This window comes from Anopheles moucheti, chromosome 2, assembly GCF_943734755.1.
Source record: "Anopheles moucheti chromosome 2, idAnoMoucSN_F20_07, whole genome shotgun sequence".
Lineage (NCBI taxonomy): Eukaryota > Metazoa > Arthropoda > Insecta > Diptera > Culicidae > Anopheles > Anopheles moucheti.
In genome coordinates this window covers 58,401,258-58,424,651 of record NC_069140.1, presented here as the reverse complement: position 1 = coordinate 58,424,651, position 23,394 = coordinate 58,401,258, and the positions used below count along the sequence as shown (strand labels likewise).

At 43.8% G+C, this 23,394-nt stretch overlaps 4 protein-coding genes across 4 annotated transcripts in view; 2 read left to right on the top strand and 2 right to left on the bottom strand.

Moving 5' to 3' along the window:
- LOC128310687 (uncharacterized) overlaps positions 1-23,394 on the top strand; it is a 99,435-nt gene that overhangs the window by 3,201 nt on the left and 72,840 nt on the right. Inside the window, exons 2-4 of the mRNA XM_053047390.1 lie at positions 3-248; positions 13,480-13,615; positions 22,669-22,802. Of these exons, the coding sequence (XP_052903350.1) occupies positions 3-248; positions 13,480-13,615; positions 22,669-22,802 (516 nt within the window). The remainder of the gene's footprint in view (positions 1-2; positions 249-13,479; positions 13,616-22,668; positions 22,803-23,394) is intronic.
- LOC128299920 (alkaline phosphatase-like) lies at positions 10,066-13,123 on the bottom strand. The gene is made up of 3 exons (XM_053036072.1): positions 12,245-13,123; positions 11,993-12,173; positions 10,066-10,700 (listed from the first exon to the last, which is right to left on the bottom strand). Exons 1-3 carry the CDS (start codon positions 13,121-13,123, stop codon positions 10,066-10,068), a joined length of 1,695 nt encoding a protein of 564 aa, XP_052892032.1.
- Positions 16,141-17,271, top strand: LOC128299921 (V-type proton ATPase subunit d-like). Its single transcript, XM_053036073.1, has one exon. It carries the CDS (start codon positions 16,141-16,143, stop codon positions 17,170-17,172), a length of 1,032 nt encoding a protein of 343 aa, XP_052892033.1. The 3' UTR covers positions 17,173-17,271.
- On the bottom strand, positions 18,695-22,400 carry LOC128299919 (uncharacterized). The gene is made up of 7 exons (XM_053036071.1): positions 22,316-22,400; positions 22,079-22,236; positions 21,088-21,156; positions 20,707-20,805; positions 20,368-20,528; positions 20,115-20,229; positions 18,695-20,047 (listed from the first exon to the last, which is right to left on the bottom strand). The coding sequence occupies exons 1-7, from the start codon at positions 22,398-22,400 to the stop codon at positions 18,695-18,697; spliced, it is 2,040 nt and encodes a 679-aa protein (XP_052892031.1).

Here is a 23,394-nt window from a genome sequence, read left to right as displayed (position 1 = left end):
AGTGGTCTGTTATTGTTCCTTTGCTTACAGCTTCGGTAACCGGTACCGGATTGAGGAATCTCTCACTGTCCATCAAACCACCGTGGGTGAGACGCGGCCAGGAGGCGCAGCTGCACTGTCAGTATGAAATGGAAGGTGCGCCACTCTACTCGGTGAAATGGTACCGAGGCACACTGGAATTCTATCGATATTCACCGTTTGAAAATCCACCGGCAAAGATTTTCCCATTCACCGGCATTAAGGTTGATGTGAGTATTGCCAGCAGCAGTAATCAATGAGCATATTTCTATCCATTCCACTAGCATTGGACGAAAGGAAATTCCATAAAATTAGTAGGATGATTATGATTTCACTATCATTTAGATTAACATCACAACTAAAACCTATCGTAGGAGGCGCATGCTGCCCATCATATGGCGAAACAATGTCACAATGTGGTTCACCATCGAAAGTCTTCTCGATCTGCAGTCAGTTTCGTTGTAACAGCATCGTATCGTCATCGTTATCACGTTTGTCATCCGTCACACTATCTAACGGATTAGATTCGGCAGGCTCATGGTTCATGCAGTGGTAGTGACGCCGAAGTCTTACATTTTATCCCAGCGCTGTTAGTGATAGGAAAAAGCTCGCAGCCACATCCACAAATGATAAAGTAGGCATAAATGCCTTCCTGCTGCAGGGCTTTTCCCTGCCACCACCGGGTTCGACTTTTACGAGGTCTCGTACCGAGCAGCAATTAAATGCTGGAAATGAACGATAAAGCCCATAACCCAAAAGCCCTCGTATTCTTACGGCCTCTTTCAGCTGTAATTCCCGACAGCAGCATGTCGGCTAAGGGGTGTGAAGTGACGAGCACGAATGTGTATTTGAGTTTGCTCTCACTTCATTTTGTGTATGTTGTGAATCCTTCTGCCACTTTACCCTGGCACACACCACACCCCGCTCAACGGTGAGCGTCGCTTTGATGGTGCTTCCCGGGCCACTCCGCCCCCGTTCGCGTGGACCATTTGCGAAAACGTAACAGCGAGCAGCATCAACGCGACCGGAAGCGCTTCTCCGTCGGTGGGAAGCGATGGGAGTGCTTAATAAAAGTGATTTTCTTTTCAACCGAGATAAAATGAAACGAAACGTACGGCTTGCTTTCGCCACACGCATCGGCGCACGGTTTGGTGCTTGAAACTTGCATTCACTCATACGCCGGCCCCGTGGGTTTGTCTGTCAGAAAAAAAGGGGCAGAAAAATGCACATAAAATTGCTCGTAAGCCGAATTCCCCTTGGTGAAGACGATTCCCTTTCGACACACTGTGTCGCGCACAGTGTGGATTTGATGACAAAGCGCTGCTGAGAAAGAAGCGCAACGCTACCGCGCGTCTGGCATCTGCTGCTCAGTTAGCGGCATAGCGGCGAATCTGGGCCCTCGCAATCGCGAAGCATTCCGCACTCGTTTTAGTATGTTGAAAATGTGGCCAGCAATGGGGTGCCTGGGTGCCTGGGTGTGGGTTGGTTGTGTGGATTTTATTTGTTTTGTTTTCTAAAGGAGCACCAACTGAGAAGGCATTTATCTTCAACAATGGCGTTTATTGCGCTCGCAGAATCAGGCCTGGTGGAGCACTTCCTAGGTAGCCTATATTATCTCCTGTCCAAGGTATGAACCTTTTTCCTGTGGCCAATTCGCGATGTTAACAGTTCGGTTAGTGTATTGTTTCTGAATGTTTGAGACGACCCGTCATCATACTTACGCGCATTGTTCTATCTCATCAACAAGCTTCAAATGTTTGCAAATGTTAATGATGTTTGCAGTACAGATTAACTGCGACTTCTGTATTGCTTGTATGTGTAAAATAGTCGTTCATAAATGAAACAGGTTTTGTTTTGTAGAATCTTTTGTAAACTCCAAAAACCATTTAACCAATTATATAAGTGTGCCAATTAGCTGTTAGCTGGTCAAAAACAGTAATTAGATAAGATCATATATAATGCATTCTCCTCATGTTTGTGTTGTATGTCTAGATATAAGTAGAAGCAGATTATGTGACATTAAAAGGATTACATCTCAAACTCAGGCAAAGCTCCGTACTCATGTGACGTAAACGAGGTCTTTCATTTTATCGATTCTTTAAAATCAAACACACAGCACACACAGTTAGCTCTTAAAATATAGATTTATTTCTATGAAAGACTTGTCTGTACAAACCGGATATTGCTTATCTAGGTACGGTACGGTACGGTACGGTACGGTACGATACTGTGCTTCTAGTACGGATTTTTTATAACTTTGGAGCAAGAGATATAGAGCATTAGAAGGAGAGAGAGAGAGAAAAAAAAAGAGAGAGAGCATGAGAGCAAAAGAAGAATGTAGATGACATAAATATAAAATGTCAACCCATGTGTATGACGTTAATTAGTTTGTATTTCAGGACACCGATGTATGGTTTCTACATCTAACGATCCCAGACGCAGAAGGAAATCGTTGCCATGGCAACGCATGCTGTTAGTATGTGCGCTAGTTCAAACATACGCGCGCACATACTTTATCAAACCCGATCAACACTCAAGTGTGTGTGAGGTGCGGTAAACAACAAAAGGCGAAAGCGAATCAAATTTATGTCCCATTGATTGTCAAAAAGGTTAACTACAGCGAGATGGGGGACAAACCCCCATTCTAGCAAAAGGTACGCTGCTACATCCATCGGACAAAGAGCGTATTCGACAGTGGATGGGATGGATTGAACTGATAGCCAACGATTACAAGGAAACCTCCTTGAGATGAAACGAGCATAAGAAAGGTGAAAGGTCCTTCCAACAATAAAAGTAAGCATCCTTTGTACAGGGCAGTAGTGCTGTACGATAAAGATGGATTAGGGACAATCTTGATTATGGCTATGGTTTGACTTTTCTTCAAGCATACACCGGTTCATTATTCATTCTTGAAGATCTACCGCGCAACTTTGATGTGTCCATTTGTCAACAACCTATTTAAGTAACGTTTAAATTGTGGCGTCCATGAATGTTGAAGCGCCTGAAAGATGCTGTGATATGGATGAATTGATTTCTGTGACTATAATTATAGGTTTAATAAATTATTATTATAAACCTTCCTGGGACCCGGGGCAAGAAGGACTCAATTCTAATTATCCAATTAGTGGATCCAGTCCCACCTTCGTGGGGTTGTTTGCTGCGAATAAGACATACAAATGCCAACACGAACACAAGACAGGTAAACAGTAACAGTTTGCTTCTTTTTATGTCGCGATTCGCAATAGATTATTATCATTTAAACTTTAATGGCCGGTTCCTGCTGTGTGTTTGTAATTGCAGCAGATTAACTTCTTTACGTCTCGGAGTCTTGAACTACTCCCGTGAAAGAAAAGGCGAACTATTCTGTGTACTTTTCGCCTGAAATCTCATTTACCCGCTTTTGTGACCGTAAATGGACCGACTGCTGTCGTAAAGAATTAACCATAACAATTACATTTAATATCTTCTCACCTACTGCACCCAATGCGAACGCTGTGCTGCATTACCAGGGGCCGGTTTCGCAACGGATGAGCTCACTGGATGGTCACACTGGCATGCCTTACCTCTGACCACAAAGCTTAAGGCTTACCGATACACCATGCACACCATGTTGAGTTAGCCGTGATTGTCTTTCCATCGGGGTGTGATACTTGTCCCAATCTTCCAACACTTCCCAATAGTGACAGTGCTGGTGCCAATTGGTTGGCTGACGACAGTAGGTGGCGGTGTCATAAAACCCGGAAGATAATCACGTGACCATTAGCCCCATACGCGCCCAACACTTTCCACGAGACTTCCTAGAATGCCCTAGCAGCCTGGCAGCTGCAATTACAAACTACCGAGAACATTTCGATCCTTTTTCCTTTCTGCAGCACAAATCTTCTGAACTTCCCGTGGTTCGAGAAAATCTTCGCTTTTCGCCTATCGTGAATGCTTTTAACTGTTATGGTTCTGTCTGGTGTGGCGGATGAGTCGTGGCGAAGCGAATAGCTCCTGTGGCCATAGTGGCAGTGACAGGTGACAGGGAGCACAGATTTCAAGCGTCAAGAAATAATGAGCCTCCGTTTCTCGGCCAGCTCTGGGCGTTGGGTTCATCGATTCTGGACGGTTTAATCCGCACCCGGTCGGGGTTAGTTTGTCGCCGCATCTAGCAATACCAGCGCACAGCGCCACCTAATGAGCGCCTAATTAATCAACCAAACGTGTCTTTCGCAAGCCGGCAAAGCGAGAAGCATCTGTGTCAGGCGCTTGATGTTGATCGTACCGCCGCAAGGGAACGTCTTATCGTGATCAAGGTTCAAGGTTGGCTATCGAAGACTGGTACTATGCGGTGCGGTTCAACAGCACTTCAACAAAACAATTAGTTCCACTTGGTCAAGCACATTACACGGTATGGGTAATGCGTGCACACGCACGCCATACCCGTCACTGGCAGCGTTTGGGACGATCATGTTCGACCGTTCGTATTGGCACACCATTATTACCTGGAAGTCCGCAAACCCGGTAACGAAAAGACACGCAAAAGCTGCTCTGACAGGGATGCGGATTTACCAGTCACCGGTGCAGTATTATAGCAGCGGTATGAATCAATTTGCATATCTAATCAAGAAATGAGCTTTACCGGACATTCGGACAGCACTGGATTATCTATCGCTTCACAGTTCAGTTGCGCTGGTGTGTCGACAGGCAAGGAATCGCGTTAGCTGGTTCGGGCTGAACATATGGTCCGCAACGTGGCACGGGTCCCGTGCAGGATGATGATGCCCACGGTTGTGGATCGCGCGGTTCCGTAACCGCCCCGAATAATGACCGGTCGTCTTTGTCCCGGGCCATCGTGCTGGTGGTTTAAATTAATCTGCGAGACGTCATACAACGATGCGCTTGGGACAGTATTCAAAGCTTTTCGTTGATTACTGGTCACGGTTACCCGGTCCGGATGGAAGGACCGCCAGGCGAAGAGTAAACCAACGGAAAGCAAACAAAATCTTCTTCCCTGCCCAACAACGAATCGTTTTCCAACGACTCACGGGTTTGTGTGTGTGTGTGTACGTTGAATTTCTCGGTCGTGCTTGAGTCTTGTGTAAATAATGTCAACTGAATGTGGTGTTACAAGTGGAGCACCTTCCAAACGTAACATTGGTCGACCGTAATAGTACATTTCGCTATAGATTTGAAGATTAAATTTCCGTACACCGCCCGGGGATCGAACCAAGCAGTTCACACTGACCAAAAGCTTTAACTAGTACAGATGGCTGATTTTATGCGCGGTTATTTCATTACACATTTGATCAAAGGCTTGGTTTCGATTCCCCCGCCTATTTGCATAATCGCTCGCTCAACGGGCAAAACGGAAGTGTTTGAGAAGCTAGCCCAAACCGCCGCTACTGCTCGATGACCCGCATCTGTAATCTTGACAGGATTCTTCCTCAATAAAGGCACTCTGGGCCGGGAGAGCTTTGTGTACTTGATTGCCGGTGTGATGCTGGAATGTGCGAATAAGTACAGCGATGAATTTGACCGAATGGGCGAAAGGAAGGGCGAATGGTTTCGATTCCGTTCGATTTCTCATTCTCGGGAATTAGAAATCGAAGGAATGGTATTCATCCGAGAATTTAGTTCAATTAAATGGAAATTCTTATCGTCTTCGCTTGTAGGGTAGTGTTGGGTCCCTCTTCGTATCTGTGCTGTGCTATTTTTAAATTTAATGGAAAGGACTCTCTCTCTCGATATGGCTGTACTTGGTAGTTTAATTAATGATTTCAATGTACGCGGAGAAACAATGCATGAACATTACCATTTTCAAATTGGTGGAATGTTGCTCCACGAGCATGCCGCATGGACGGAGGAGTGCAATAAACAATTTCTAATTGTATCATTCAATTCAGCGATACTGCGCGAAAAAAATGTTGTTTGAAGTCTAACACGTTCGATGTTTAATAGGAAAGGTGTGATAGAGATAATATATAGCAATTGTGATTTTAAAATTTAAAACAATTTAACACAATTTAAAATGAAAACATTGAAGGATAAATAAAACTTCATGAAATATCTCCGAAGTACGTAGAAACCGTTTTCTTTTGATTCTATTCTAGTAATATCTCTTATCTTCTTTGCATCTAGCTCCAGAAATGAAATCAGACTTATGACTTGAATCAGTTTCTTAGTTTCTTAGTATATGAGCGAGTAGTTCTTTACAGAATATTATGGTTGTTCGTTCTTGTAATATTCTAATAATAAGTCTATCTATTACATATTCCCAGAGTGTTTCTTTCAACTATGGACATATTTTTATTGCCGAGAATGACGGCCCTTCGCAATTTATGATATTGTCCTTTCGAGTGGACTGTATTAGGTAGAAAACCAAGGTGGAATTTCGGGAGCAAAAGGATAACGCGTCCGTTCGTTACGTTCACTACTTGCTTTCTTACTTTTATTTTCCTGTATGTTTGACATTCAATTCGATTCCCAAATAACATTTCAAATAAACAACCTGTCACCAAATTATGCCCAGGTGGCATAACAGATATAATTAATAGTACTTCAGAAAAAAATAACAACTGCCACCCAACTCGGTTCTGTGTTTAATAGCTATCCCAATACGTTGTAATCAGCTAAAATCTTATAACGTTGTCATTCAGTTTATAACGGGCACTACCAAAAAAGTAAGGCAATTGATTTTGAAGGTTTTTCGCAAATTGCATGCGTTAAGCAGGACCGAATAAGTTTTACAAACTAAAATCTCTTCGTATTCGAACGTCTTGGCCGATCTGTCTTCTATTATAACTTCGCTTATCTTAGGAAACTCCATAGGGCCAAGTAATGGTCTTGTCCTGGCCATCACCATGGATTGCAGCAGAACATAAAGATAAAGATCGAAGACAAAGTGATACCTGGCGTACTTCGGAACAGATGGAGCTTGAGTTTTGTGAAACTGTTTGTCAAGATCAATCGCATCTGGCCAGCGAGCAATCGCTCAGAAGGAGCGACTTGTAAAAATTACTTCGAAAATCGTTAATTATAAAACGCGAAGGCTTTGGAAAGAGTTTTTTTACATATCTCAACCAAAAAAGCCTAGACTGAGTGACATTTGATAGCCATTATCGCAAAAAAACCCAAAAATGAAATTTCTTTTTTCCTAAAGTTTTCCTAAATGCTGACGAAACATAGGATTCAAGCGAGTTTTACTGCATTAAATAATCTTTAATAGGTTTAAATTGACAAATTTTCATATCGTTTTTTATTGCATACGTTACCAAGCTACTAAATAACTTAATATTATCTTAAAAACTAACTTAAAAAGATGCCATAATGTTACAACACTTTATCATCCTGTTTTTCCCACGATTAGACGAATTATTCTATTGAACAATTAAAAATAAATTGCCAGAATTGAAATAAACGAATTGAAGCACCTTGCTTGATCGTTTTAATTCGTTATCGTACATTTCTCTATAATGCACAAACGCGACACGATAAAAGTTACTCATACCTTGCCCGGAATTTGCTGCTGCAGCAGTGTGGTGAAAAAAAAAGGTCCGAGGGATTCTTTTCAAATGACACGCCTAGCTATAACCCCTAGGTATAGATGAAAAAAAAACACAGGTAATGCTTATCATGGCAACCGAAAGTGAAGTTTGTTTAAGCATCGCAATGCTCAATTCGTTTCAGTTGATACTTTTTAGAGTGGTTTTTATTTGATTTTTGGCTGGCGATCCTTCCCAACGGCGAACGTCGGTGACCGATAAGTATGGGTAGTAAACATTAACGATTCTCCACACAGTAGCGAGGGTTTTCCGTAGGGTTCGTGTTGGTGAGGGCCCACTGACCACGAAAACAAGTGAAAACGAAAGCACAATTTTAATTACACAAAAAGAAATCATCAACTGCGATAGAGCGCTTGATTCCGGCCAGGACAGAACCCTTCCCGTCGGTTCCTATTTTGTGTGGTGATGTAAAGATGGATGGATTATCAAAGCTAAAGAAGGATCACAGCTAGGGAGAAAGAGAAATTTCGAAAAAAAAGTCTAAATCAAACCGGTTCATGCTCATGCCCGGGAGATTGTGCATCTGTAGATCATTTTTTTTGTTTGCATGTTGTTTATCTGGCCGTCCAGCTGGTGGAAGCGAATAGAAGTTGGCTACGGGGCAGAAGGCTGCCATCATTTTCGTTTTGTTCGTTGATGACTTTATTTTAATTAAGATCATTAATTATGATTTTTAATATCAAACTTGTGCCCAAGCAAAGCACTGAACCATGGATCGCACGGTACCGACGGTATGAGAACTTCAAATCTAGCGCCTTGTTTGAACGCTAGTCGTCGTCGTCGTCGTCGTCACCCCAGCCGGTGGTTTCGTTAGTGAAAAGGATAAAAGAAGTACGCTGTGGGTGTTGAGAACGAAACTCTCTTTCACCGTGTATTCGATGGTTTGTCGAAAGTCTTACCAAATTGTTCGAGTGAAAGTAATTGATCTTATGTTTCCTCTTGTTGGAAACGCTCAAGTGCTGTTGGATGACGGAACCTTGATAAGTCAAGGCACAATTTTACGGTGCTGCAAGGTTTGAATTACGGATAGAAATGTTTGAGGCGTTATGTAGCCGGCATTTTTAACACGAAGGGTGTACAAATAGTTAGGCTTTTTAAAAATTATTACAAAAAATTACATATTCGTTGAAAGATTTCGGTAGAGTAAGGCACTACCATGCTGGAAGCTTACCTATAGATTGAATGCTTCTGTGGATTACATAGTCCCGTCCATCGTCAAAGTTCGTCACACATTGTAACGGGTAGAGATAAATCAATTTCTTAAATCAACCACAAACACTGGCCCACATCAAGACCGGCCCGTAAGAAGTCCGTTTTTATGGGACCAATCATTTGCTTCACGCTGTGCCAAAAGTATCGGAACGAGCGTGAGCAAAAGCTTCACAAATGCCAAAGCAATCTGCACGTATCGGGTACGGATTTGAAACGGCGAACAGCAAAACTTCTGACACGCGCTGAATGATGGATAGCGGCTAACGCACATGCGGGTGGGGTGGGGTGGGCGGAATTTGAGTCGGATTAGCGGTCAGTTGTTAGACGAACACGTTCAACTAATGGAACCGTATCCACATCACCCAAAGGCCATTTCGCTAGAAAGGGAGCGAATGTCCATTTATGTTAGTAAGTTCCAAGTTTCCGTTCGCCCGTTTTCTCTAGCTGTGGCCGAGACGTTCGGCCACTAGCATTCCCAGAAAGTGCACATGCCTTCACAGGCAAGCATTTAGCAAAGGTGCCCTGCGAATCGATTGATTGCACCAAGCGGAGGTACTTCATTAGGCGATCCTAATTTCACTCTGGCAACGAAAGTAGCACAGCGTGGCAGCCGTTCGTGGTGTCGTTTTGTTCTCAAGCCCCTGGCGTCCGTAAGTTTCAGAGTGAGGAGGGGAGGGGGGGTGGCGTGGACGAAACTTTTTGATTAATTACGGTTTCGCAAGGCCTACAGGTGCCCAGCACCAGATCAGGGAATCGATTACCGGCCGCGTTGTTGCATGAAAATAGCAAAATGGCGCGTTGGAATAGAAAGTTTGGCGCTTTTTTCCCCCGTGAGTGGATTGAAACGACGAGGGAGGTTGCGTGTGTGAGAGAGAGAGGGAAACAAACGCGAAAAAAATGACTACAAGCTGAGAAAATTGATAGGATAGGTGCAATCAAATATTTAAACAGTTCACATTGTTCCCCGTTAGCTTTTCGCTCCGGGGCGCGTGGAACCCACGTTTGGTCAAGGATCGGCGCAAAATTTGCCAACCATAAAGTAAAAACTGTCGTTTGTTATCGGAAAAGTTGTGTTTTATTTTTTTTTGTTTATCGGGTCGGTTCATTCACCGGGCTCGCTTTGCATAGCGCAAGGAGCGTTGTGAAAGGAAACTCGGTTTTCGGTTTCGGTTGTAAATAATTCCCGATCGCACGTTACGCAAGCCGTTACATTAAATTTATTACCCCTTGTGTTATTAGTTTTGTTCTTTAATATTTAGTATTTATCTTAAAGCATTTCATTGGGGATGTACTACATGTTGTATAATGTATGCGTTCGTAGATACGCGAACGATAGTAAGATAACCAGTAAATGGTTTACAGCTCGTGAAGGTTCCGCCGTTCCACCTCGTAAACGCTCGCGACACGCATCCGATTGCTGGAACGTATCCGGTCCAAGACAGGCGGCGTACAAGAGCCCGTGTCCGATGACGTGCTGCTCGTAGAGACCGCTGAAAATGTGTGCCCAAGGCCCTTGGGCAAACACGGCTACGTCGTCCCCACCGTGCGTCTCGTCCTCGTACGGTACGGCGGCCGGATATGTGAAGCCCGGATCGTGATATCGGTCCCGCATGTCGTCGGGATTCCTGCGGCCACCGGTTTCATAGAAGTGGTCCGCATAGCTCGGACCGTTCGCGTAGGTCAGTGTGAAGAACGGCATCCGGTCGAAGCGCGAAAAATCTCCAGTCGACAGGATATCGTTACCTCTCACCGGATATCCTCCGATCGTGAACGTATGCGAATGGTCCGCCGTCACTAGCAGCAAAGTTTCCGGAGCGTTTTCACCCAGATGCTGCACTGTACGCTCCACAGCCCGGTGTAGTTCCACTGTCTCATCTAACGCCAGCTTAGCCAAATTATCATGATGTGCGTGATCAATGCGTCCACCTATTCGCACAGAAAAAGAATGAGTTTAACCCGATGCTAACCTCCACGATGGTGACGCACGAAGGCGAAAGATCTGAAACGTTGGCACTTTGACACGCGTGACGTGGTATCATTGCTAAAACAATGCCACACAATGCTGGCTTCCTGCAGCTTCTCGGCTGCTGCTAGTCGTACATAAGATTTGAAAAATTGAATCACTGCACCATTGTGAAATGCGTTTACTCGGTGGAATCCGACAGGGAGGGTTGGTTAAATTGCCAAGGGGGAACACTGCATCAATCACGTCAACTTGTCATCACATTGGGCTCATGTTATGCAGGAACCTTTGCGTACCCAGCAAGAAACGCCATGCCCAGGAGCACGTAAACGGACGAGAAGGCAATAAATCGGCCAAAGTGTTCCAGCAGGGGACGACCGGTGGGGAATGTTTAAATGGTTCAAAGGCTCTTTATCGGATAAGCTCTGGCCATCAGGGAATTGGTACTGCTCTTCAACTGCAAGATGTAATGTTCCGTTTGAGCGAGAATGAATACACATTTTTGTCTGCGTGTTTACTAGGAACAAAACGAGGGTATTTTGACACAGCATTAGGGTAGTCTATCTCAATTGAAACCATTCGATATTCATTTTGGAGATATTCCCTGTAGTTGCGAAGTTATGCCATGTGAAATCAAGTATGGCTCGCAAATAAGAAACTTTGAATCGTGGTATTTGCGACTAATACGTATTTTGATTGCATTATTTTATCATCAACTTCACATGTAATGCTGAAATGTGGAAGATGCATTTGGGAACGAGTTGTATTAAAATTTCTTTCCGGATGGGATTTTGGTCTGGGTCCGTTCGTGTGATTATTGATGGTTAATGGTTAATAGTATACATGGCAAACATTTTGTGTGAAAGTATTGAATTTTTCATCAATAGATTTCTCGACTTTTGAAGATGTGTAAATGAAAATTGCACCAACTCTAAATGGAATACAAATTTCCCGACAATGTGGATAACGATTTCGATGGATTTTAGATAACGATAACGTAGATAACGATCCCCTGGGATGTAATGTGTTAATGACAAATATGTTAATACATGAAGAATCTAAATGGGCTCCTTTTTGTATTCGTTTTAAATTAACAATATTTTTTTATATATAAATGGAATAATATGTAGTCAGCTGGATGATTTAGCTTAAAATGATGATTTGCTTTGCGTTGGTAGTCGAAATCAATAAAACAGCGTGGGTTTGAGAGACAATGGTTCATGCATAATAGCAAAACGCATTCAGCTACACTTACCTTCTACCAGCAACACAAATCCACGATCGTTGCGTTGCAGAATCTCCAAGGCTTTTACTGTCATTTCCTCCAACGACGGTTCACGTAGCTGATCGGCCAGCAACCTATAAGACATGTGATTTCCGCTGAACAATCCAAACAACCGATCCACCTGCTCTGGTTGGACGGCGAATAGTCCGGTCTGTGGAACATATTCCGATAAGGTGTTCACATTTGCAGCGATTCTATCGGGAGCTGTTCGGACATGCTTACCCGGTCATGGACGAACTGGGCCCTCAGGTCACGGGCTGCCGTTGATTCGATCCACTCATTCACGAGATTGCGACCGTCGGCGCGACTGCCCGGTTCGCCATTGCTATCGAACGTTCCGGCTGGATAGAAATGTCTTGATCCCCCACCGAGCGCTACGGTAAGGTTGGTTCCAATATCGCCATGAATTAACTGCGAGGCAATGTCTACGCAGCCCGGGGGCAATTCGGTATCGTCTTCCCAGTACCGTGCCCCGGAGACGGCATACGCAACGGCCGGCGTCGCATGGGTTATGCGTGTGTTGGTGACGATGCCCGTCGAGCGGCCGTCCTCCTGGGCGTACTTCAGTATGGATGTCAAACGGTTCTGTTCCTGCAAACTGAGCGGGCAGTTCATTAGCGGCACATGCCCACTGACACCGATGGTGCCATAATTGTTCTTCACTCCCGTCAGGATGGCGGCAGCCGTGCAGGATGAATCCGATACTTGGTAGTTAATGCAGTAAGTCTTCGCGAGTCCCGTGTGGGGGAATGTTTCGAAGGAAAGCTCCAACTCTTCACCTCCCATGTACATTCGAGTGGCAGCGAGCGTCGGTATTGACAACCCGTCTCCCAGGAAGATGATTACGTTTTTGGCCACGTTCAGGTTCCGCTCGCTGTGCTCCAGTTGACGACGTAGTCGGTCTTGCCCACTAGCCTGCCAGTACTCACGATCCTTTTCTCTGGTTGGTCCCGTAGGGGGCACCCAGTCCGGGTTATCCATCGGGTGTGTTGGGCCCGAATTCGCAACGGTCACAAAGGCCGACAATGGACTGCCGGTCACGCCATGCACCGCGCTATGCGCACAAAAGCTAGTAAGAAGCACCACGCCAATTAGAACCATTTTAGCGGTACCGTAGACCGATGAGCGACTGACCACAAACACCTTGCTGCTAAGTGGTATAAGGAGGTAACAGCAAATTTCCGTCTCACGCGCGCTAATTGCGTTTTATCCGTTTCATCCGTGCGATAAGATCGTACACTTTTATCGACAAGATAGCTGACGATAGCTATAATGCGAGAATAATCCGTAACGAATAATTGCATCTAGATACAGGAGGTGCACCGTGGCTTACTTTCTGTTCAATCGTTATCTGTTGATTAATGCTTAACGACGGGCTGAATATTTTGTACTCGCTTTACCCCATGCTAATCGCTCGTGTGTATGTTTTCATGTTGTTTTCCATTATCTCTTCACAGATGACTGTATCGAATGCAACGCACGTAACGTTACGAAACGTGGGTTTCAATCTATCCGGTAACTTTACATGCGAGGTAACCGCAGACGCACCTTCGTTCTACACGGGAGTTGCAACAAATGTGCTAACGGTAGTCGGTAAGTAGCTCGTTGTAATTATTCCCGTTTTTCTTCATGATTTATTGTTGTTCTACAAAAGAACCCTTGTCGGTTCAGTGAGGTTTGAGCCCTGGCTGGAGTGTGTTTGTAGAGTTAAAACATTACCGTCTCGACTATTCCACCTGCTCTCTTGCGATCCTTGCTTGCGGTAGATGCGTTTGGATCGTCCGTTCCGTTCCTGCTCATGTGCCGGAACTTCAATGAGGTCTGCGGCGTGTTCGAGTCTGGTATGTCGAATTCGGTAAATTTAAAATAACGCAGAGAAACATAAAAACCGTTGGATAACTTTTAACTTTTGATAGCCTACTTGACCTGTGTGATGTAGCAGGAACCGACGAATAAACGTATGACAAAGATAAAGGTGTTAAATCAAAGAAAACAAGATGTAGTTTAATTTCCTGTAAATCGTTTTTTCCGAAATAAATCTTCACTGGACAGCGGTTGTAGGTTCCTTCGTAGCAGTTGAAATTTGTCAAAAAAGAACTGCAGATTTTCAGTGCTATCACGAATGGAGCATAAAGCAATTGCGCTCTGTATTTACACTGGGAACCACCAACGGCAGCATATTTGCTTTACGACTTGAAATGTTCCATTAATTAATTTCACCCGCGAACGTAGCGTTCCGTCCTGCAAAAGGCGTACCAGTAATACTTCAATTTAAATGACTTGCATCCTGCACGGTGTTGGGTATTCGTTAGTTGTAGTACGAGATCAAATGAAGTTGAATTTCTTATACCTCAGTCGTTCGCTACATGCAGGCCGCTTTAGTTTCGTGTGGCTTCCAGTGACAAGATGTTCGTATTCACTGATGTAAAGCATCGTAATGTATGACGCCAAAAAAGTATGCGAATGTGTCTCCCGGGCTGCGTTGAACGATACGCTTGGCGATGTCACACCACAATGGAATAAAACTTAGCTGAAAGATATTGGATCCATTTGTTGCCATCTTCCAATTGAGGAACATTTCATTCCATGTGTTCTTATACTGGTGTCTCTTGCGAAGGTACCTGCAGTGCAGTGGAAGTCATCGCGAAGGGATTTCGATAGCAACTGCTATGCAATGAGAAAAGGAGTGCAATTTTCCTTACTTAATAAATTGCCTTCGTTTGGTACAGGATTCGTACGCCGTGCTGCTGGAGCCCATCCGTTGCCTGCAGTGCGAACGATTCAGATCCGAGCGATCAATTCGTTGACGTCAAGAACTAAAGCCGGAACAGGAAGACACATCATTCATGAGATTCGTACTAAAGAAGCACGTACTGTCGACTGCTCGACCAACGTAGCCTGGTTGCCATCATATTTCATCGCTAGCTGGGATTTCATCAGGATTGGGCGATGCTTACAGTCTCAGTGCCTCGGAAGCAACCTTCCAATGCTGACCGACCAACCGCTTCATCGTAAAATGATTTGATACGTTGACAGCGTCGACGATTCGGGCGGATTCGGTCTTTCATTTTCAATTCATTGCCCACCGCTCGAGCGACGACAGACTATACAGCTAGTTCGTGGGGTTTGGTCGTCTGTTCGTTGTTGAAATGTGCTGGAAACGGACGCGACACAAATGTATTTTAAATCGTGTTCGTTAATTTATCAACAGCAGCATAATTTATCATCTAGCGTTGTGCAGTGCCTTTCACTAGTATCATAATTAGTTCGCATTAGTGGATGTGGAGTGATGCACGTGCAGTTTATGTGAGAAGGGATCACTTGTCTCAGCAAGATGACGTACATTATTTGTGGAGCAAACCCCAATTTGTGGAACACGGACCTAACAATTCATCAGCTTTTTACAGCAGCTGATTTGCCTATGTAACTTAACATTACAATTTGATATTTAAGGTAACAGATTCAATTTAAAATGAGATTAACGGAAACTATCACCGATAAATAGAGAGAGGTACGTAATTATATTCAACAAATTCTCAGTCTATTGCAATGCTGCAATATTATTTGTTTATAAACAGCGCAAATGGTGATTTGCGCGATAAATTCAAACGATTGCCGTTTCTTTTCCGTCCGCAGCCGTTGTACTAAAGACGTTTAGACGAAAAATCCGGAGTCGAGGTTAATAGAGAAAATCGTCCCCGGATACGATCTGTCAGTTAAACGTCCACATTTGTTTACTTTCTGTTTCGTTCTGTATGGGAGTTTCAGATACTGGTTCAAAAGAGAGTTAATTGTAGTGCAAAGAGTGTGAAATACATAAACCCAATGTTTTCGGCCCGCAATTTCGTATCTCGGAGTTTAAACTGAACTGTTTTTAGTACCAAACTGTGGAACAATTGTATGATTGGAAATCGAGCGGAATAACAAATCGAAAGGTGCTGCTGGCTCGACGCCGAGAAAGACTTCCCAGAAATGCTGAATTACTCGGAAAGGAATAATTCCAGAATTGACTCCATTAATGGGATGTTAACAAAGCAGGTCTTGAATTACTACAACTCAATACATGCCTACACGTTGTAGTCTTGAATTAACCCTTCGTTAAAGCACACGCGCTTAACATGGCCGGATTTTTGTATAACATCGACAACGGATACTTGGAAGGCCTCTGTCGCGGCTTCAAATCCAGCATCTTGAAGAAGTCGGATTATTTGAATTTGGTGCAGTGTGAAACGCTCGATGATTTGAAACTGCAACTGCAAAGCACAGATTATGGCCCGTTCCTTGCTAATGAAACTTCTCCACTCACCGTGTCAACGATCGACGAAAGATTGCGAGAAACACTTCTGGTTGAATTCAGGCACCTACGAAACCAGGCCGTTCAGCCGTTAGCTGAGTTCCTGGATTTTATCACATACAGCTATATGATCGATAACACCATCTTGCTTATTACGGGAACGATGTATGAGCGGCCAATGCGGGATCTAATTGCAAATTGCAATCCTCTCGGTCTTTTTGAACAGATGGAATCAATCAATATGACTCTAGCGCCAGCCGATCTCTACAACGCGATCCTGATTGATACTCCGCTAGCTCCGTTCTTCGTCGACTGTATGTCTGGCCAGGATATGGATGAAATGAACATAGAAATTATGCGCAACGCGCTTTACAAAGCATACTTAGAGGCATTCTACGATCTCTGCAAACAGTTGGGAGGAACAACGGCCGATGTAATGTGCGAAATATTAGCATTTGAGGCGGATCGCCGTGCAATTAGTGTAACGGTGAATGCGCTCGGCACTACCCTACCCAAGGAGGCTTACGTTCGTCTTTATCCAGGCTGTGGTCATTTGTTTCCGGACGGGTTAATAGCGCTGGGACGTGCGTCCGACTACGAGCAAGTGCGATCGGTTGCCTCGCGTTACCCCGAATACGGCGCTCTGTTCGAACCGGATGGACGGTTGCTTGATGAAAAATTTTGCATACACGAAGCCAAACTGCATGTGCGCAGTTTTATGCAGCAATTTCATTTTGGTGTATTTTATTCGTACGTTAAGCTAAAAGAACAAGAGTTCCGTAATATTGTTTGGATTGCTGAGTGTATCGTACAGAACCAGCGCAGTCGGATCGAAAACTATATTTCGTTGTTTTGAACTGGTAATTCGAGGTGCTTTACATTAGTATGGTGCAAATACAATACGCAAAAAGAATAAATTTGAATGTAAGTCTTCAACCTTTCAATTAAAGTACTCTTTTCCCTGTTTCAATATCCCTGTATTTATGGTTGACTAAGCAATACGGTTTTTGGTGCATTCGCTGTGGAAAATTTTTCGATTTCCTATTTCCGACAAACTCAAATCGTTTCGATCATTCAGTCTTATTACGTTGTTGTTTGCATCGCGAAATATGTTTTCATATGTTCATCTCCTTTGTACGCTTTTTGCACACACGGATTTGCTGTGCATGATAATAATTTGTTTTTCATTGTGTCTCAAAGCTATCATATCTCAAATGTGCTTTTGTGCATTTTGTTTGGTAGTGCTAGCGTATTATGTAAAATGCGCACAAAAACTTTCATTCAATTACGTTGAATTTTGCACTGAAAATGTGGAACAGGAAAACACAAACAATTGACCCAAGCCAGTCCAAAACTGCAGTACATGGCTGCCCCGCTGGTGGTTTCGGAAATGACAGCATTACAGCAGCTGACTTCCGTCCGGTGGTAGAGAATTTTAAATGATGCTATGCATTTTCCGACAACATCATTAAACTTCTTTCTCTGCTTCGTCAGAGTTCATGCAATGCAATTGTGGGGTAGCTGCAGTTCGCTTTTAACTATAGGATTTTTGTTTTTTAACCCATCGCAGCACAACCTGCATTGTATGCTGTTTGGTCCTTGTGTTTTTGTTTTGGGTAGTGCAAAATTCATCGGGACACATATCAACATGCGTGCGTTATTTGTGGTCTTTGGTTTCGTTTTCTTGTGCATTCGAATATTTGTGAAAGCTGGTACGACCGATGGAATGAAGTGAACGTAAATGTTGTTTCTAGGAACAACTGGATGCGACTATAGCAATACAAACATTCTGACAAACAATCCGATAAGCTGACAAACAAACAGGAACTCAAGTCCAACGAACCTGCCAGCGAAATGTGTTCCTTCATGGAGAATTACGATTGAAATAACTAAAAAATGCGACAGCAAATCAAATGGCCAGGTTGATGGTTCTGAATGTATGTGAGTTGATGGCGAGTAAATGTATGCGTTAAGTAATTCTCATTCCAAAATCATAAACCAAGATCAACGAAGAGTGGAACAACACTGTACAGGCAGGATTGTAGAGTGGAAAATGGAAAACGTCATCTACACGTGAAAAATGATGTGATAAATGTGCTATGTATTGTGCTGCATAAATGATTTGTTAGTGAGAGCTAAAGACATTCTCAGTGGATTCTGTGGTGATTTCGTATGTGAGATTTGGAGTAAGGCCTGTGAAGGTTTTAATGCAGAGTAAATTCGCATATATCGCTGCTGGAACAACGGTATCTTATGATATAGAATCATCGCTTGATGGCTGCGGTTCTATGATAAATGATCTTCGCTGTATGTAGACAAATGTGGTGCAATACAGTATCATTTCCTTTCATCCCAATCAGTCGATCCGATCGGTACATTTAATCAATTCGAGGACAACGAGTCTCACGAAAATTGCGTGGATAGATTAATCCTTGTTGCTCTACGGACCGTTGTACTAGATATGCTAGGAACGCATCACGTACACTCTCATTCATCGGACTACCGATGCCTGGTATGGGGGATATTTTGCATTTGTACGTGATACGTTGATCATCCGTTGGAACAAGCGGTATTTTACGCTGCACACATGCTATTTCGATAGGATCGGTTTGTGTCGTACCTTCGTAGGCAGTTGGCACGAGAGTATCCATTGAGGGTGTCGGTAACAATGCACGTGGTTCCACAGTCTCAGCTTGATCGTTTTCATCTTCTGAAGGTTCCCGGACTGGTGGTGGAGCTACCAGGCCCAAAATCATGTTGTCCGATATTTTAGCCTCTAGCAGATTCGCATCCACTTCGATACCGCTTTCTCCGAAGATGCTAAATATCTCCTTCTGGTGCGGTTCGTTCAGATTGCTCTGCAAGGCGTGCTGGAAGCTTTCGCTTACAAAAAAGTTATACAGCTCATTAATGTCTTTTACCACCAATTCACGGCTTTCCGCTTCCTTCAGAAACGACTGAAGTTTCTCGTGATCGGCTGGTGAAATAAATTCCTCGCTAGTATTAGATTTTTGTTCCAGGAAATTTGCTATTGAGCCGACTGATAGCTCACACTCGCCGTCAATGATGGCCTGGTCGATGGAGCAGACAACCTTCGAGAGGATTTCATTCGTAATGAAGGCAGCCGAATGTGAACTAACGCTCATCCTTGCCCGAAGTGTTACCGGCAGTGAGAAGCTCGACTTACGACGCTCCCGTCCGAACGCAGCTCCAGGATCCAACTCCAGTGTGTCCTCGTAAATGTTCTCCATCGAGTATGCCGAAACGGAATCATCGGAGATGGAGGTCGAGCTTTGTTCGACGTAATTGAACGATTTCGTGCGTGAGCAGTCTTGTGAGAACAGATACAACATCAACCACGGTGGTCCCATTTCCTTCAGCAGCTCCTGGCGTTCCTGTTCCTTCAGTTTGCTGTACTCCTCTTCGCTGATTGAAACTTTAAGTTCCTCGATTTGTTTGCAGCGTTCTTGAGTTCGTTCCAGAGCACCCTTCGACAGATTGCTCTCGCTGACCATCGAAATGGCCCCATCTCCCCGAAGCCGCCTCAGCAAGACTATCACACTGTCAAAGTCTGGTGCCCGACGAAGAACTTCACGTGCATCGGCGTCGTCGCCGAAAAACTTAAAATCAGATTCAAGCCTCGAGGGAACGGCCGACGGTTCCGAAAGTTGATCGTTGTCGCCAATGTTGATGTTGTGGGATAGCGCAGAATGTTGCTGTTCGGGTTCATGCTACAATCAAAAAGTTAAACCGATAACAAAAACAAGGATAGGTCAGGTTCGGCTACGAACCACTCACCTCTAGCGTGGAACGGTACTTGTCAATAATGGCATTTTTAAATGAAATTGTTGACAGAACTTTCGGTAGGGTGGGCGGCATCTGTTCCTCCTCCAGAGCACCGGTATCCTCATCACTTTGCGCGTACACGTTCATGTATGGACGGTTGAGCGGATGGGAGATTTTTTTTATATTAGTTCGAACCGAGTCGAGCATGGCCATAAGCGTTCCACAAAACTATGGCTCTTGTCACTGCAGTGGCAACATAACTTACAGAACTTTCCTTCCGTTCACAAACTTTTGTGTGGAGCCGCAATCCAAATCGGCCACAGCAAGAAAGCACTCTCGGAACATCCAGTATGGTATCGACGCAGCGCCTCCCTCCGGATCCTCGGTTAACATTTCACAGATCATTTCTGCGGTTCTCTCAAAGTCCTGGGAATTAGTTTGCGAGAAGGATGCGAATCTATAGTACGACAGACGGTGGCGGCAACCCGTATGAAATGGCGACACTCTTGCTCATGGTTGAGCGTAGATAATTGAGTGTCTTCGGTACCATTAAGGGACCGTCATGGCCGTATCGCCACCGTCATTGCCACCGACCGCTACTTACTTTACACAGTTGACCAATGAAAACGGCGACTATCTTCAGCCAGTGTAGTTGGGACCAACTCAACATCCGAAGCAGTGACAGAACATTTAATAAGTCTTCCTTGCTCGTTGTGTTGTTGGATAAGGTCGAATGATACCCACGGGTGGGAGAAAGTTGAGTCCCGGTGGAGCATAGATTGTGTTAGCCGCAAAAAAAGAACAGTTAGTGAAAATATTCTACGCAACACTACCAAATGGGTGTTCTACATGCTAATATAGGAACCATGTTGATAAACAATGAATACACAAAGCACGTGTATTAGTGACTGTTTGTGTGTGTGTGTGTGTGATTCATTGTTGTTTCTGAAGCTTACAAAATGACCAATAAAACAACGTTTCTTACTTCCGGAAGACATAAACCTTCCCACTTCTCCAAAAGGATCCTCTTGTGCACGTAATAACCTTTACCAAGCTGCCAGAAGTTCTCCATGGCACGGGATCGGGGGACGGTAAACATTAGTCCATAGTATTTCAGAACGAGCCAAAGGGAAGCACAGCAAACAGAACCCGCAATGTAGAGCATGGAAGAGAATGAAAAAAAAGAGAATAATGTGAGAATCTAGTCTAAGATGATAGGAACTACAAACAGCCGAGGAGTTCGGAATGGTTTGCGAATGGAAAGTAAGCGCTTTTGCATTTTGTTTGCACAATACTCTACGTCCTTGAGCACAGTACCGAGTGTGCAATGTAAATCGTTGTAGCATAAATGTAATGAATTTGTAGTAGTACCAGTTTTTGCGGTTTAAAAACACAAGTGCCACAAAAGTGCTGTCTCAAATGCTTGGACGCATACAACTAGAGCGAGCGAGCAGAATGCAAAAAAGATTCTTGTAGATGTACTAGGGGTGAGTGTATAAAAACTTAATCATGCATTTAATTTATTGCTCAGTATGACGCTCTATATACGCTACTAACGTAATGTGCATTACGGCGCCAAGGTAGAGCACTCTGAAAAGAGCAGTAGGGGCACTAAACAAGCATGTGGCCGGAAGGGTGTACAGTAAAGAGCACGATTAATTTAAGCGGCGTTGTTAGGGAAACGTTTCTTCGATTAGGAGCCATTTTGCGACAAGATGTTAATATTGGTGATACGGCGATGTGGGTGATAAATTACTCGATGAATTGCAAATATCGTTAACCAGCGAGACAAATTTGGAAGCTTGTCTTGAGACCTACTTAACGAAACTGTAGCCAAAGCTACCCTTGGGAAATAGCGCATAACTCATAAACCGAAGCATTATTCTTCAGTCTACATTAAACATTCGGGTAAGAATGTCCAGCACATGTGAGGGATATCGTACGACGAAGATAGGCTATTTAAAGTCGATATTTACCTGATCAATCAATACTCGAACAATTCCGTTGGTAAGCTTCCCATGTCGCTCGGGGGGTTCGTAACGCGATTTTACCGGAGGTTGAACACTGAGCGCCAAACATCGGAAATATGCAGCTGACCATCGTAATAAATCAAATGGCTGCGTTCGGATGACCGCTAGAGGAATACAAGCAGACAAAAACACGTATAATGACGGTTTCTTTGTGTGCGATGAAATCCACACTAGTTAGCAAACCTTTAGCATATTGCTTGAGCGTAATATGGAAATTTTCCGGTATTACAATCTGTTCCGGGCAGTAGATTTCTTGAAGTAGCACCATTTGGGACGTACACCAGCAAACAGTTCTGAACCACCAAAAACCTCTACCATCGACTGACGACAATCGTCCTTTTGTATTTTGTTCCACGCACTTGCGCCATTGCCTACTTCAAGCGACCCACCAGTTTGTTATGTACCGAAAATAAACTCCCGTTGCTACGGGTTACAGCGCTCATACATCACTATTCTAAAGCACTGTAGTAAAGTGTTCTTTGGCTAGGTTTTGACGTTTCCTTTTTTGTTTGGCACCACGTTGCTTCTCCTTCCAGAATTACCTCACTCACCGCCAACCTTGTGGACGGAACACACCAAATACGACCCCGGTGATATATTACGGGCTAACTGTTCTACCCCACCATCGAAGCCCGGAGCCACGATAACGTTTTTACTGAACAGCATGACGGTAAGTACAGTAAGATTCAACTACATGTACGGGTATTTAGGATGCTTTCATTTGGGAGAATTCGGTTCATTTAACGCCGAACGAAGGCGTAACGTTTATTCATGAAAGGTCTAATAATAACCTAGCCTAATATCTTTTCAGTTGATTGATTTTGCGTCGCTGTTGAGGCTATCTTAATGCGATTGTATAAAAAAAAACACACAATTCTACAAAGGTTTTGCTTCAGTGAAATTGAAATAACGTCAACATGCTAAGCAATGCAACAGTAAGGTTTATGCAACATTTTAATGATCGGTCCCAAATTCAAAACCACGAATCCTCCGTGAGGTCAGCAATATTCGCTTAGCTTAATATTTGACACAATGAAACGAATTTGGAGCTTATTAATTATAAAACAACGTAATGCCTGACATTTTTGGGCAAACAGTTTGGTAATAAACTATATAATTGTATTTTATATGTGTTCAAAAAGTATGTCACGCAGTATAGTACGTACTTGTGACGAATATTTTCAACAAGACCGTAACGCAACACAATAGAATGTGTCTAGGTAGAGGTTGTTCATTCATTCATTCTCGAAAAATTATTCTTT